Below are 15,257 nucleotides of genomic sequence, written 5' to 3'. Positions count from 1 at the left end.
TGAGTTATGCGTGACGTGACATTATGTTTGCATCCCTAATATGGTGCGTCTCATGGTATGAGTTTTGAGTGACGTGGCATGTTTCTAACCTTAACATGGTGAGTACCATGGTATGAGTTACGCGTGACGTGACATTATGTTTCCTGCCCTAATATGGTGAGTACCATGGTATGAGTTACGCGTGACGTGACATTATGTTTCCTGCCCTAATATGGTGAGTACCATGGTATGAGTTATGCGTGACGTGACATTATGTTTGCAACCCTAATATGGTGCGTCTCATGGTATGAGTTTTGAGTGACGTGGCATGTTTCCAACCCTAACATGGTCGGCCTATGGTATGAGTTACGTGTGACGTGACATTATGTTTCCAACCCTAATATGGTGAGTACCATGGTATGAGTTACGTGTGACGTGACATTATGTTTCCTGCCCTAATATGGTGAGTACCATGGTATGAGTTACGCGTGACGTGACATTATGTTTCCTGCCCTAATATGGTGAGTACCATGGTATGAGTTACGCGTGACGTGACATTATGTTTCCTGCCCTAACATGGTACGGCCCATGGTATGAGTTATGAGTGGCGTGTTATGTTTCCAACCCTAACATGGTCGGCCCATGGCCCGTAACAATTCCCCATTAGAAGTTGATTTACGGAGTTACAAAGCATATCAGATAAAAATGTCTTTGACTATTAAGGTGTGTTTTCACCCTGTTTTATCAACATCTAGTCAGAATATTAGTCTAGAACTTTATAGGAGTCCTGCATGATTGTTCACTATCATCCATTAATGGTCTGTTTTCACCTACACACCTTTTATGGCTGCAGGGGAGAAGAAATTATTTTGTTTTCTGCTTTTAGGAAAGCATATAGCATTCAAAAATGGCTGTGGAAAATAGACTTTTTATGAATTATTTGTAGTTCATTACATGCCAAAATCCTTGGAGGGAAAATAATACATAATACAAATAGTAATAATATATTCATTGATAGAAATAATGAAGGTGGTATCTGGCAGTGAAGAAGCAGGCTTTTATTAATAATCATGTACATGTAAATTCACATCTCAGTCTGAAAAATAAAACAAAAGAAGAAACTGTTCAGTCTTTGATCACTCTACTTGTACATTTAGGGAACCAATGTGCTCCTGCTCTGAAGATGCTCAAAGCTTGCACAAAATTTTCTGAAAAAAAAAAGACCCCAAACTACAGATGCATCTTGTATAGTTCCAGTTTATTTTATTCAAAACCATGTTTTTTTTGTTTTTTTTTTTGGTTAAGCAACTTATTTATTACCCTGCTGGCTACATAAATAGCTTGTTGAGGGTAATCTTATCGCTTGCAGATTTTGAGTTATGGTCTACAGGAAATGCTACATTACTGGCTTTTGTGCTTTTTTGTAGGTACACTGCCAAAGTATGACCTTGTGATTGGTATTTTGTCAGCTAGAGACCACTTTGAACACCGACAAGTGATCCGCGAAACATGGATGAAGGATGTTAACAGTGCCCCGGGTGCAAGGTTGGTGAAACATTTTCTTTTCACATGGAGAATTAACTTTTTTTTTTGGAAGTGAAAAGGAAGTGATATACGAGTTCTTTTTTCTTCAATAACATTTAACTCTGCAAATTTTTGCTTAAAAAATTAAATTGAGGTGTTTTCAGCGCTTTTTTTATCAGTTGTGAAATGTTTTTGTTTGTTTATTCAGTTGTGAAATCTGTCTAATACGTCTGGTTTCTCCAAAATGATTGGGATCAAGGCAGTTTACTAACTGATATTTTGACTGTATTCTGGGAACAACCTGCAAGTCCAGAGAGAGGCTTTGCTGCCCTTCTTCAGGGAGGCTTCTGGCTGTGGCTGTTTTGTTTTCTGTTGAAAAATTGGATAGTAGTATGCAGAGGAATACATAGGTGTCAAACCTTTTCGCAGATTTACGGTAAAAGAAGGAATCATTGCCATCGTATGTGTACCTTCACATGATGTGTTTGCATGTTGGCAGAAATTGGACTAACTTTAAACGAAACATCCACTTTTAGAAATGCTCAACTATTTACAGTGTTTTACATTACATTCACTTCAATACTGATGCAGACAGATGTGAGAATGCATAATATGTGATATCAGTTGTTCACTGGTGAGTCCTGGTGAAATTAGAAAATACATAGATTTTCTTGTCATGTCATCTGCAGGGATAGATCTGCACTTTATACCCACTTTTATCACATTGATTGATTTATTATTTGAATAAGTTTAACCCTATTGAAGAAATCTAATATGTAAATTATATAATGCTGTTCATTTTTATGAGTACAAGAAAGTTGAGTGCTTAAAGCAAACTGCTGAAGACATTGGCAAGTACAAGTATAAACCATGTTCATATGATAGCATTGACTTTTAACTCATACTTGATGTGTGCTGATCTCTGTTTTATAGTAATTCTTAACTGGACAATAGGAGCAGTTTAATACTGTGAGGAAATCACATAAAAACTAATTCTAAAATGCCCATCTCATCCAGGCTAGCTAGGCTCCGCACTGATGTATATATGAGAACTAGGTGGAGCAGTCGTCAGACAGTAGACTGAGTGTGTTCTCAGCTTCCCTACATTTGTATGCAGGCTCATGGAGGAGTGGTTACATATGGTGAGGAAGGTTGATTATTTCTGCCATCTCACTTGTCGCTTAATGAGAAGATAAAATGTCATAAACCAGTTGGTCTCATCTGGTGAAGGGACAGAACGGTGCTCATTTCCACTAAGATGTGACAAAACTTCTAACAACTGTCATTCACAGGGTTCTCCTGTATCCCAGTGGGCTAGCTGACAGCTTTATAGGAAAGGGCTACGTTCTCTGTACACAAGTGCCAACTGCATTACCCTCACGTGATACGACATTCGTTGGTTGACCATCTTTTAGCATACAAAACACCAACGTACAATTAATGCTGCTGATTGTTAGTTCACTGCTGGTGTTTGTTTCCAGTGTCCCTCAGGCCGAGGACTATTGTGGTTTCATTAATTTCCAGCATGTTCTTGATGCACCAGAACACGAGGGGGAATTTCCAGCCTGCTAGGGGCCTTAGAGCTAAGCACACACTTCTTCTTTACCGTCTTTCTCCCAAGTGAACTAGAGTCGCCATTCTTGCGGAATCGCTTAGTGGATATGCAATCTTACACTGTTCAAATACTGTTGGCAGAAATCAAATTTGGATGCAGTTGGAAGGCTTTTCAAGAATTTCAAGATCGGATTGGTTAGGCTGTATGCCTCAGTTGATATTTAAGTTTGTATTCTCTCATTAAGAATAATAACCTGCCCCAGGTGAAGTGTGAAATTTATTTTCTCTCAAACTCTTGAATGAGTTACCCAGAACAGATCTTCATACACATGGGTCGTGCAGTGATTATGTGTTAATTACCCCCATGTAGGTCATCTTTCCCAAGAGGGAAACTTTTGAAAGGGTATTTCAAATTGGTTTTTAAACACTCTGTTTTTTTTGTATCTTTGATTCTCAGTTTTCTACGTTGTAATGTTGGCGTGGTCTTGGTGACGTACAAGTGTCTATTTTTTTGTCCCAAGCCTCTAGGCCCTTTTCTGAAGCCATATCGGAGCAAGAGAAGCCTTAAGGGTGAGCTTTCAAGCCTTCCATTTCACTGAAACAGTAATTTGCCTGACAGTAATGTTGTTTATTTCAAGTATACACCATTTTCTTGTGATACTGCAGAAAGTGATAGATGATAATCATTAAAATTGTGCGACATGTGCATGGACCTTTATATAATGGGCTGTGCACACACACAAACGTCTATGTCTAGACAAAGCTATTGAAGTATGTAAATCTGTTTAGTAAATAACATATAATTGGTTCAGTGGATGTACACTTATATATACATGTATAATAATATCTTTTGGGGTTAATTCGGCTTGCTGCGTATCCAGTGTTTCTATACAGATTCATATGTCGTAAAATCCGAAGTCTGTCTCTGAGAATAAACATCTACATTGATCCCCAACTTTATGGGTTTATTTATTGCTTATTTTTACACTTTTTATTGTAGCCGCTTACATTAAGCCATATATTTTAGTGTCGCGTCAAGTAAACGATGCTGAAAACTCCTCATGAGATTATCCAGTTTGAAAATAATGTGCATTTGACAATCTCTTTGATACTGAATTTCACACCAGTTTTGCTTTGAGGCCTCAGACACTACATAGGCTTGTTGGGTATATGTATGCTTGATGGCCAGAAAAGGAAGGGCATCATCATACGAGGCAGGATTATACTGGTCACTGCTCTGGTTAGCTTGCCAGACTGCTCAAAGATCAGGTGTAGCTAATGTTGTACCCCAAGTATTGGCATGAACACAGTGAAAGCAATGCTAAGGTAAATGTTAGAGGTATTATCTTTACATACATTGAGCTCAGGGCTTATATGTGTACAAGCATGTTACCCTATCTTACAAAATTCATGTCTTAGCCTCTTGCGTATTTAAATCAGGGCTCAAATAAATGTGAGGGAGCATCTCAAAACGTACTGCATCTATTGAGCTGAGGCTTTTTTTACGTGTAAGGCACAGTGTACCATGGTTGATACCATAAATGACAAATTTCAGGACTCAATTGTGGTGTGTAACAAAAATTAGCTTTAAGGTAGGTGTAAGGGGAGGTAACTGAAAAGGAGTTGCATCTATTGAGCTCTGGTTTTGCATACATGTAAACCTCAACAACATGATCGGGGAGATCATCCACTGTTGATGCCCTGCATATACATGTATGTGTTAATGTCCACATTCGTGACCTGTATTAGAATCCATGTTACAGTAAATATTTAAGTTGTTTATTTGCATGTGTCAAACTGAAGTTTTGCGTTGGTGCGTCTCCTGCAGGCGAGTTATTTAATAAATCCAAAGTTCCAATAAAATGTAAGATTGACTCTCCATGCTGTAGTGTATTACATTGTGTCTGTTATCTGCACACAAGAAGACTGTCAATCACTTACATACTCATCATTGTAAGGTATTCAGTTTGTAATAGACAGGTGTCTATGAGAGATAGTATTCATAAATGTGAAATCCTTGCTTAATCACTTACCTTATCCCTGACTGTCAGAAACAGGTGTTGTTGGTTGAACACCCACTGTGCTGTTTATTGTGACTGCCAACTCACCAATATCAGCACCCCTCACCCCAGATGTTTCAAGGTCGGATTAATCACCACTGATCCTGCAAGTGTCTCAATCATTGTGTTCACCTTGACGTTAGTCTCCCACAATTCCTTTATTTTAGTTTGCTTTGACAGCCTACATAATTGTGAGCTCTCTTTTGGGTACATGGTACATGAATGCATATTCTTTTTTCCTGTTATATCTTCTGAAACAGAAACAGTGTCCCATAATCATGTAGAATGCGTTTAAAAGCTATTAATTCCAGTTTTTGAACCAGCATGTCTCTATTCTGTATGATTCAACCTTTGAGCTGTGCAGATGTGATACCGTGGACTTGTGCATCAAATCTGATTCCAGGCGGATAAGTTAACATGTACAAAATCTTCCGTTTGCAAGGCTGTCCTAATTTACTCTCCACATAAAATATACAACTGATTCTTTTCCATGACAACGTATTTCATATACCAAGGTGTTAATATTGCGGCAGTCATTAAAAAGATGTCTGTTTCGGGTAACCTGCCTGATCCGCCAAATTGGGGTGGACTCAGCATTATTTTTAGGGTTTTAAGAATTTTTTGTTTTTTACCAACTTTTCCTTTTCGTAAGTTGAACACAACATTGTTTAAACACAAGGCACTGTACTGCTCTGACTTGGAAACTGGACTCAGCATTACATGTTTCCTGGCATAAGAAAGTGCGTTTTCACCCACTTTTGCTATTAGTACATATGTATGTTTTCACACCTTATCAATGTGCGCTCTGAATGATCTCAATTAAAATGCACAGGCTCTTCACTAGGCATATAACAGTATGCAAAATTTTGAACTTCTAAACTGAGAGTCAAGATTTGGCAGGAGATTTCACAATCATGTTAGTCTTTTGTTTACCAGGGGGCTCTGGTTGATGAAAATAAGTTCATCTAATTGGTCAGTGTTGAATTCTGTAAGCTGTCAAGTACCCTTATGAGATTTACACACGTGACTGTGAGTTCCCTAAAAATGTGAGCAGGAATGGAATTAGCCTTGAAATAACACAGTCTTTAAAATTCTTGCAAAGTTGGTTACGGGCATCCAAATTCACCACGCGAACACAACGTTCAATCCGCACATGTTGAGTTCATGATCGCCATTTTATCAAATCAAGAATGTCTGGAGATTGTTCAGCGCAAATTTACTAATGTACAGACACTTTAATAGGCTGTCACAAAATTGCAAGAACGAGGTTTGAATGTGTCAGTTTCGGAAACCTTTCCTCGAGTAAGTGTACAACTGATGGTTTACTAGATGACATGGCGGGAAAATAGAACTCTTCTGTGAGGGTGAAACACCACCTGCATGAGGCTTGGACCACTGATATACATTTGCATGCTGATTTGTTACATTTATTTATGAGGCTGTGAATGCACAACACTGTTCCCCAAATAATGCATTCACCCATGCTATGCAGGTGACAGCCGGAGAAGCAGTCGTTAGGTTGACAAGAACATGCTTTGACACAGTTACGGAAAGTAAAGGTTTGTAGCAACTGTTGCCTGATGCTGTCTTAATTTCAATTTATGGATAAAAGTAAAGAGGTTTTCACCATTAATGCTGGCCGCCACGGCGTAAGTGAAATATTCTTAAGTGTGAATATCTCATTTTCTTGAGTCAAACATCGATCAAATTAATAAATAAATAAATGAAAATGAAGGGGTTGTCTTCAATTCTTCAATCTGTATGTCACTGACTTTGACACTGTAATGTGGATTAGCAACCCAAATCTCTGAGAAACTTAATAATGCAAAGGGTGTGTTTTTTTTTGTTTTTTGTTTGTTTTGTTTCGGGGGCGTACAGGGGGCTAATCACCCTTTTCTGTTCTCTCGCCACCAACTGTGTGGAAGTGACAGACGGAAGAAACATTGGTTCATTTACCATGTGACAGACTCAACTTCAAAAACAATGACTTGTTACCTGCAACAAACATGTTGTTAATGATGGCCTGCTACTTGTATGTGAAGTGCATGTATTTGCTGGAGAAGGTTTTTGTATAGAAAACTGTGTGGATCCTTCTTATAATAAGATTGTGATGTTGATGTGTTGAATTAGATTTGCTGCTGACAGTGAAACCCCTGTAGGTGTGTGTAATAGTTTTAATGCTTGTTTGCGTTGTGTCCCATTGAGGTGGAGTGTATAGCCTGAGGGAAACAGGGGATAAACTCATTTTCTCAGAATTGACTTTGATTCACAAGATACAGTCTACCAACAGGCCATTGTGGTCAAAGTGTATGATGATCTGATTTGAACACATTCTTGTACACGAAGAGCATGAGGATTAAAGAAAGCGATAGCCGTTTGGAAGATTGTCTGACACGTACATTTAAAGTGCTCTGAAGGGTTGCTGTTGTATCAGCGAGTTCTATCTGCAGATTGCATCTTAAAGATGAGTCAACAAACACATTTTATTATGTCAACATGTACATCTACATCTGTTTCCCCACTCGAAATGCTGATCGCCGTTGTGAAAGTGAAATATTTCTGAGTATGGCATAAAACACTAACAAAATAAATAAGTAAATTTCCCCACTCGGTCTGAACAGTTCATAATTAGGCTACACCAGTTTTATTTAGTGTTGGTTGAGCCAGCTGACACTAAAAAATCCACACCGGAATAAAAATAAAATTGAAAATCCACCTTCCAATTTTGTCTGACCTTGACCTTTTTATGATTTTCCTGTTTTTCAGTGTTTTCTCCAAAAGGCAAAAAATTGCTCTGACAGTCTACATTTCCAATGAGTTTGATGATTTGTTGGTTTTATTTTTATATTTATACCCTCCTCCTCTCGACATTGGGAAAAGATTCGTCCTGCCTGTAAAACAAAAATATGAATTGATGTGGCCAAACATGTTTTATCCCATGCCAGCAAGACAATATCACAGTGCTGTAGCAAGACAACAACAGTGTTATATTACATTTACACAGTGTGGGTGATGTACAAGGACAAGTATGACCTGATGTCACAGAAACACAGAAACTACAGCTGTGGTGTGATATATGCCTATTGAAACAAAATATTTCTTTGTTTCCTCAAACATATACATGTAGAAGTATAAAAACTTGCAGATATTTCTAAATTTCTGGTTTGGTAGGATGGACAGTACAGTGTAGAAATAACAGTGCATCAATAAGAGAATCCGAAGTGTGCAAAGTGAAATTCCATTTTAATACACCAGACTAATTAGATGATCTACTACTTTTGGGCCTGGTTTGTGGACACAAACACCTTTTTTTTTTTTGCATGTGCTTGTTTGCTAGAGTAGCCTCAAAGCAGTCATGCAGACCATCTCCTGCCCCAAATTCTGCTCGCAGAATTTGACTAAATTTCAACACATTTCTGGCGCAATGACGGTACAAAATTGTTTGCATTGTACTTGTAATCGGCTTTCGCTCATACCAGAATTTGCCAAATGTGGTTAACACGTAAAGGATCATTATCCAGATTTAGGCACTTGGCCTAATTACGTAGATTAGAACCTGTTTAAACATGATATTACCGCACCCCAGACCCTGAGAAGTGCAACATAATGGATTACATCGAGTAAAGGAAAATTCTGCCCCGATCGATCAACATCCAGGTACTGGTACGTACATGTAGGCCAGACGTCACGGATGTTCAAGGGTTTCTGCCAGAAAATATATTTTGAGTCCCTTTGAGACCGAGGGATTGTGGTAGTGAGTAGGGGGAGAGTGAGAGAGTGGTATTCCTCTGTCAGCTGGGAACTTTTAATGTTGAGTAAGGTCTGTTTCACAGCAGAGAGGCTATTCATAGTAAAATATGTATATGGGAACAGAGCTTGAAAATACAAGAAAACTCTATGGTGTCATCCGCAAATGTCAAGTGAATTACATTTGCCGACGGCTTAGTGGTTTTCTGGACAAGTTTTATCTCATTCCTTGACTTATGCGAGTGGTAGGTCCATAACACCTCGCTTTCTCAGCCCTACTCACAATGTCACCACATCCTCATTAAACATGTGCAGCTATTGTTTTCGTGAGCACCACATGCACACATTGTCAACACTTTGGTGGTGAAAAAAAAAAAAAAAAAACTCAGTCACAGCGTCAATTTCTTGTTATTTTAAAAGCATCTTGCCAATCCTTTTGCCAGTCAGGTAGCTGAATACTTCAAAATCGGGTGCAAACGTTGTTGGGGCTAAGGATGGCAGTGGTCTTTGCATATTAGTAAATATAAGGCATCCTTAGATCGGACTTTCAAGCAAGTATTCCCCCTTCTATTTTCGGCTTTTCGATAAGGTGTAATTCAGGTTGTCTGTAGTAAAATTCCAAAAATAAGTGCCAAAACTTACGCGTCATGGGCAAAAGTCAGGTGAATGCTACGCACCCGTGATTGACCAAAGTTCTGACCTGCCATAAGACATCATCTCGCACATCAAACGTTGATGTCTTGTCACTCTTAAAAATATTTTCCCAAAATTATCGACGTATGAAGAGGTCAGTTGAGTATATCATCCTTAGAGTGGATTTGGAGGGCTACTAAAGGTGTATGTTGAAGCATGAAACAAGCCAATCTAGCTATTATGTTGGAGCCCAGTGGGCCATTAGTGCTGCATGCGCTATTTCCGGCCATAGGACTCGGACACCTGGACACTAAAAATAGAAACTTGATGAGATGCATGAACAGGACTCGTCGGTGGCGTAGAGGATCCACAACAGTTTAGTGAATGTATAGATTGGTTTGGTTTGTGCTTCAACTATTTATTACCATGAACATGTCTGTAAAAGGGTTCAAATATTTCACTGGTGACTAAAAACTTTCCTTTATTTCGCTTTTTGTATGTGTGAAGGGAAATTTTCAGTAGCATTTCTGAGGAAAAGGGTCCATTTACCGGATGCAAAACAGGCCTAGCAAATAGCCTGTGTTCTGCAAGTCTAGTTAAATAACCAGGGAAATCATATGAAAATTAAAGTTGTTGAGGGCTTACTGACCCTAATAATGGAATTGTTGAGGGTGCAATTTTTATCATGCACTTTTCATATCGTCGTATGTTCACCACAATTTCAGTGGCCGGATGCGTCCAGTCAGATCTGGCCCTCATGGTATTTGCCATATTAACTAGTTTTATACTACTACTTCTCTGGAGTTATACGACGGCGACCAACATGACACTGGGAGCAGACTTGGCAAAGCTCAGGGGAAAACCCAAGACCATCGGCAGGTTGCTGGCAGACTTAAGCAGATGTAACGCCTGTGTCTGAAGTTTGAGCAAATCCGATCTTCCAGAATAACATTTTGTTTGTAGTTTATCAAAAACAGGAGCTCCATATGGTCAGTTTGTAAATGATCTCCTTGTTTATCAAAAAAGCGATCTCCATGCAAATCAAAAAGCTGTCTTCCCTGGCGAATGTCTGTGTCTCAGGTGATGTCTTATTTAAAAGCCAAAGCTATTATTTTACCTCTTGTTACTTACACTCTCCATAAGACATACACCCAGTCTGTGTGATAATTACTCATTCTATGAAATGTCATGTCTCAAGTTCAGAAAATAGCAGAGGTTAATACAGTCCCTGTAAACACATGGTTCCAATGACGGGGCCATGAGGAGCAACATCATAACCCCTGCTTTGTAAAGGGGTAAATCTGTTGTAGTGCAATATAAGAACAATAGGCTAGCGATTGAGGTAAGGCTCTTCTGATAATTGGATTATGTATTGGTTGAACATACTGTTAGGGGAGAACATTAGTCTTGTTCTGTGTCCAGCACTATCAAGCTCTTTTGTGTCACAGGTAGTAGTAGGCACCTCACCCAGTGATACAGCTGACAAACTCAGGCTCTAGGCACCTCACCTGGTAATACAGCTGACAAAGTAATATTGCCTGTTTTATTCCCCAAAGCTGTCTTATTCCTCGAAACACGTATTTGATGAGTTATCAAGTTTTCTGCCAGATTATCGTGTGAGGTGTCTAGCTTAGGGTTTAAGTTAGCTTGATTACCTTGTAAGATGTCGAGCTTAGAGTCTGAGCCTCTCAACTGGATTAGGGTTTTAGTTTGTCAGCTGGATCCCAGTGTGAGGGGCCTAGAGTCTGAGTTTGTCAGCTGCACTACCTGGTGATGTGTCTAGCTTCTGGTCTAACTTTGTCGAGCTTGGGGCCTGAGCCTCTCAACTTGATTTGTGCCTTAGCTTGTCAGGTGTATCACCGGGTGAGGTGCCTAGAGGTGTCAGCTGTATTACCTGGTGACGAGTCTCACTTAGGGTCTAACTTTGTCAGCCGTATTAACTGGTGACGTGTCTCACTTAGGGTCTAACTTTGTCTGCTGCATTACCTGGTGATGTGTCTCACTTATGATTAAACTTTGTCAGCTGCATTACCTGGTGACGAGTCTTTGTCAGCTGTATTACCTGGTGACATGTCTCACTTAGGGTCTAACTTTGTCTGCTGCATTACCTGGTGACGTGTCTCACTTAAGATTAAACTTTGTCAGCTGCATTACCTGGTGACGAGTCTTTGTCAGCTGTATTACCTGGTGGCATGTCTCGCTTAGGGTCTAACTTTGTCAGCTGCATTACCTGGTGACGAGTCTCACTTAGGGTCTAACTTTGTCAGCCATATTAACTGGTGACGTGTCTCACTTAGGGTCTAACTTTGTCTGCTGCATTACCTGGTGACACGTCTCATGTATGATTAAACTTTGTCAGCTGCATTACCTGGTGACGAGTCTTTGTCAGCTGTATTACCTGGTGACATGTCTCACTTAGGGTCTAACTTTGTCAGCTGCATTACCTGGTGACAAGTCTCACTTAGGGTCTAACTTTGTCAGCCGTATTACCTGGTGATGTGTCTCACTTAGGGTCTAACTTTGCTGCATTACCTGGTGACGTGTTTCACTTATGATTAAACTTTGTCAGCTGCATTACCTGGTGACGAGTCTTTGTCAGCTGTATTACCTGGTGACATGTCTCGCTTAGGGTCTAAATTTGTCAGCTGCATTACCTGGTGACGTACCTATCCATTATACATGATTCCACTCTCATTATGTATGAGTCTTCGGTGACAGTGTTTGTTGAACTGTTTAAAGTCTTAATGCTGTTTTGAAGACCACTCCTGTTCCACTACTGTGGTATGGTCATAACAATTGCACAGCACATTATGATGGTTGGTCAGTGCCAAGTGTGATGTTTGGTCATAACAATTGCACACCACATTATGGTGGTTGGTCAGTGTCAAGTGTGATGTTTGGTCATAACAATTGCACACCACACTGTGGTGGTTGGTCAGTGCCAAGTGTGATGTTTGGTCATAACAATTGCACACCACATTATGGTGGTTGGTCAGTGTCAAGTGTGATGTTTGGTCATAACAATTGCACAGCACATTGTGGTGGTTGGTCAGTGTCAAGCGTGATGTTTGGTCATAACAATTGCGAACCACATTGTGGTGGTTGGTTAGTGCCAAGTGTGATGTTTGGTCAAGACAATTGCACAGCACATTATGATGGTTGGTTAGTGCCAAGTGTGATGTTTGGTCATAACAATTGTGCAGTACATTATGGTGGTTGGTCAGTGTCAAGCGTGATGTTTGATCAAGACAATTGCGAACCACACTGTGGTGGTTGGTCAGTGCCAAGTGTGATGATTGGTCATAACAATTGCACAACACATTATGGTGGTTGGTCAGTGTCAAGTGTGATGTTTGGTCATAATTGCACACCACATTGTGGTGGTTGGTTAGTGCCAAGTATGATGTTTGGTCAAGACAATTGCACAGCACATTATGGTGGTTGGTCAGTGCCAAGTGTGATGTTTGGTCATAACAATTGCACACCACATTATGGTGGTTGGTCAGTGTCAAGTGTGATGTTTGATCATAACAATTGCGAACTACATTGTGGTGGTTGGTTAGTGCCAAGTGTGATGTTTGGTCAAGACAATTGCACAGCACATTGTGGTGGTTGGTCAGTGTAAAGTGTGATGTTTGGTCATAACAATTGCACACCACATTGTGGTGGTTGGTCAGTGTCAAGTGTGATGTTTGGTCATAACAGTTGCACACCACATTATGGTGGTTGGTCAGTGCCAAGTGTGATGTATGGTCATAACAGTTGCGCAACACATTGTGGTGGTTGGTCAGTGTCAAGTGTGATGTTTGGTCATAACAATTGCGCAACACATTGTGGTGGTTGGTCAGTGTCAAGTGTGATGTTTGGTCATAACAATTGCACACCACATTATGGTGGTTGGTCAGTGTCAAGTGTGATGTTTGGTCATAACAGTTGCGCAACACATTGTGGTGGTTGGTCAGTGTCAAGTGTGATGTTTGGTCATAACAATTGCACACCACATTGTGGTGGTTGGTTAGTGCCAAGTGTGATGTTTGGTCATAACAATTGCACAGCACATTGTGGTGGTTGGTCAATGTCAAGTGTGATGTTTGGTCATAACAATTGCACAGCACATTATGGTGGTTGGTCAGTGTCAAGTGTGATGTTTGGTCATAACAATTGCGAACCACATTGTGGTGGTTGGTCAGTGCCAAGTGTGATGTTTGGTCAAGACAATTGCACATCACATTATGGTGGTTAGTCAGTGCCAAGTGTGATGTTTGGTCATAACAATTGCACACCACACTGTGGTGGTTGGTCAGTGCCAAGTGTGATGTTTGGTCAAGACAATTGCACAGCACATTATGGTGGTTGGTCAGTGCCAAGTGTGATGTTTGGCCAAGACAATTGCACAGCACATTATGGTGGTTGGTCAGTGTCAAGTGTGATGTTTGGTCATAACAATTGCACAGAATATTGAGATCCTCTTTACGCATGTCTCACACTGGTGAAGGTTACATGTTTTCTTTGTCTTGATCTTTGTTGTGTTGGCTGCCATTGAAACACTCCTGAATGAAACTTGTCAGTGTCATGAGGGGGTTATAATTTTGTGATGGGCATGACATGTCGATATTCATTTTGGCTTTTTTCATTCAACTTGTACCACATGTGTACTGTAGCATTTACATTGGAAGAACTGTTAACTAATGTTTTTTTTAACTTCAAAGGAGGAGGTCTGCCTCCTTTACTTTAAGTAAAGGTAAGTGCACTATCTCTCTCAATATTCCTTAAAGCCAAAGGGTCTTTAGTGCATTGCATGTTATATTGGTGCTTTATGATGTACTTTGGCTGCTACACTTCACAGGGGTGACTGGGGTTATTACCAGTGATTCAAGGTTGGATGAATTAACACATACATGTATGTATTCTGGCCATTCATGGATGGGTGCAATCAGGTGGTGAACTTGCTGAGGTAACAGCGCTTAATGAACTGAACTCCTACAGGACAGTGTGGCTGATATTAGGCTGTCATGTTGTTGTAGTCATGTGTAACAGTTGGGTATCCTGTCTGGTAACAGTTGTACGTCTGTTGGGTATTTTGTCTGGTAACCGTTGTATCTCTGTTGGGTATCCTGTGTGGTAACAATTGTACCTCTGTTGGGTATCCTGTCTGGTAACCATTGTATCTCTGTTGGGTATCCTGTCTGGTAACAGTTGTACCTCTGTTGGGTATCTTGTTGGGTATCCTGTCTTGTTACAGTTGTACCTCTGTTGGGTATCCTGTCTGGTAATAGTTGTACCTCTGTTGGGTATCTCGTTGGGTATCCCGTCTGGTAACAGTTGTACCTCTGTTGGGTATCCTGTCTGGTAACAGTTGTACCTGTGTTGGGTATTCTGTCTGGTAACAGTTGTACCTCTGTTGGGTATCTTGTTGGGTATCCTGTCTGGTTACAGTTGTACCTCTGTTGGGTATCCTGTCTGATAATAGTTGTACCTCTGTTGGGTATCTTGTTGGGTATCCCGTCTGGTAACAGTTGTACCTCTGTTGGGTATTCTGTCTGGTAACAGTTGTACCTGTGTTGGGTATCCTGTCTGGTAACAGTTGTACATCTGTTGGGTATCCTGTCTGGTTACAGTTGTACCTCTGTTGGGTATCCTGTCTGGTAACAGTTGTACCTGTGTTGGGTATCCTGTCTGGTAACAGTTGTACCTCTGTTGGGTATCTTGTTGGGTATCCTGTCTGGTTACAGTTGTACCTCTGTTGGGTATCCTGTCTGA

The 15,257-nt window shown here is 40.2% G+C and overlaps 1 protein-coding gene across 1 annotated transcript in view; it reads left to right on the top strand.

Annotated features, from left to right (window-relative positions):
- The window catches only part of LOC135466902 (UDP-GalNAc:beta-1,3-N-acetylgalactosaminyltransferase 2-like), a 215,209-nt gene that overhangs the window by 5,042 nt on the left and 194,910 nt on the right, over positions 1–15,257 (top strand). The window contains exon 2 of the mRNA XM_064744655.1: positions 1,407–1,524. Coding sequence (XP_064600725.1) covers positions 1,407–1,524 — 118 coding nt within the window. The remainder of the gene's footprint in view (positions 1–1,406; positions 1,525–15,257) is intronic.

This window comes from Liolophura sinensis, chromosome 6 (assembly GCF_032854445.1).
Source record: "Liolophura sinensis isolate JHLJ2023 chromosome 6, CUHK_Ljap_v2, whole genome shotgun sequence".
NCBI lineage: Eukaryota > Metazoa > Mollusca > Polyplacophora > Chitonida > Chitonidae > Liolophura > Liolophura sinensis.
Note: the sequence above shows the minus strand (reverse complement) of the source record. Positions and strands in the feature narration are given on the sequence as shown.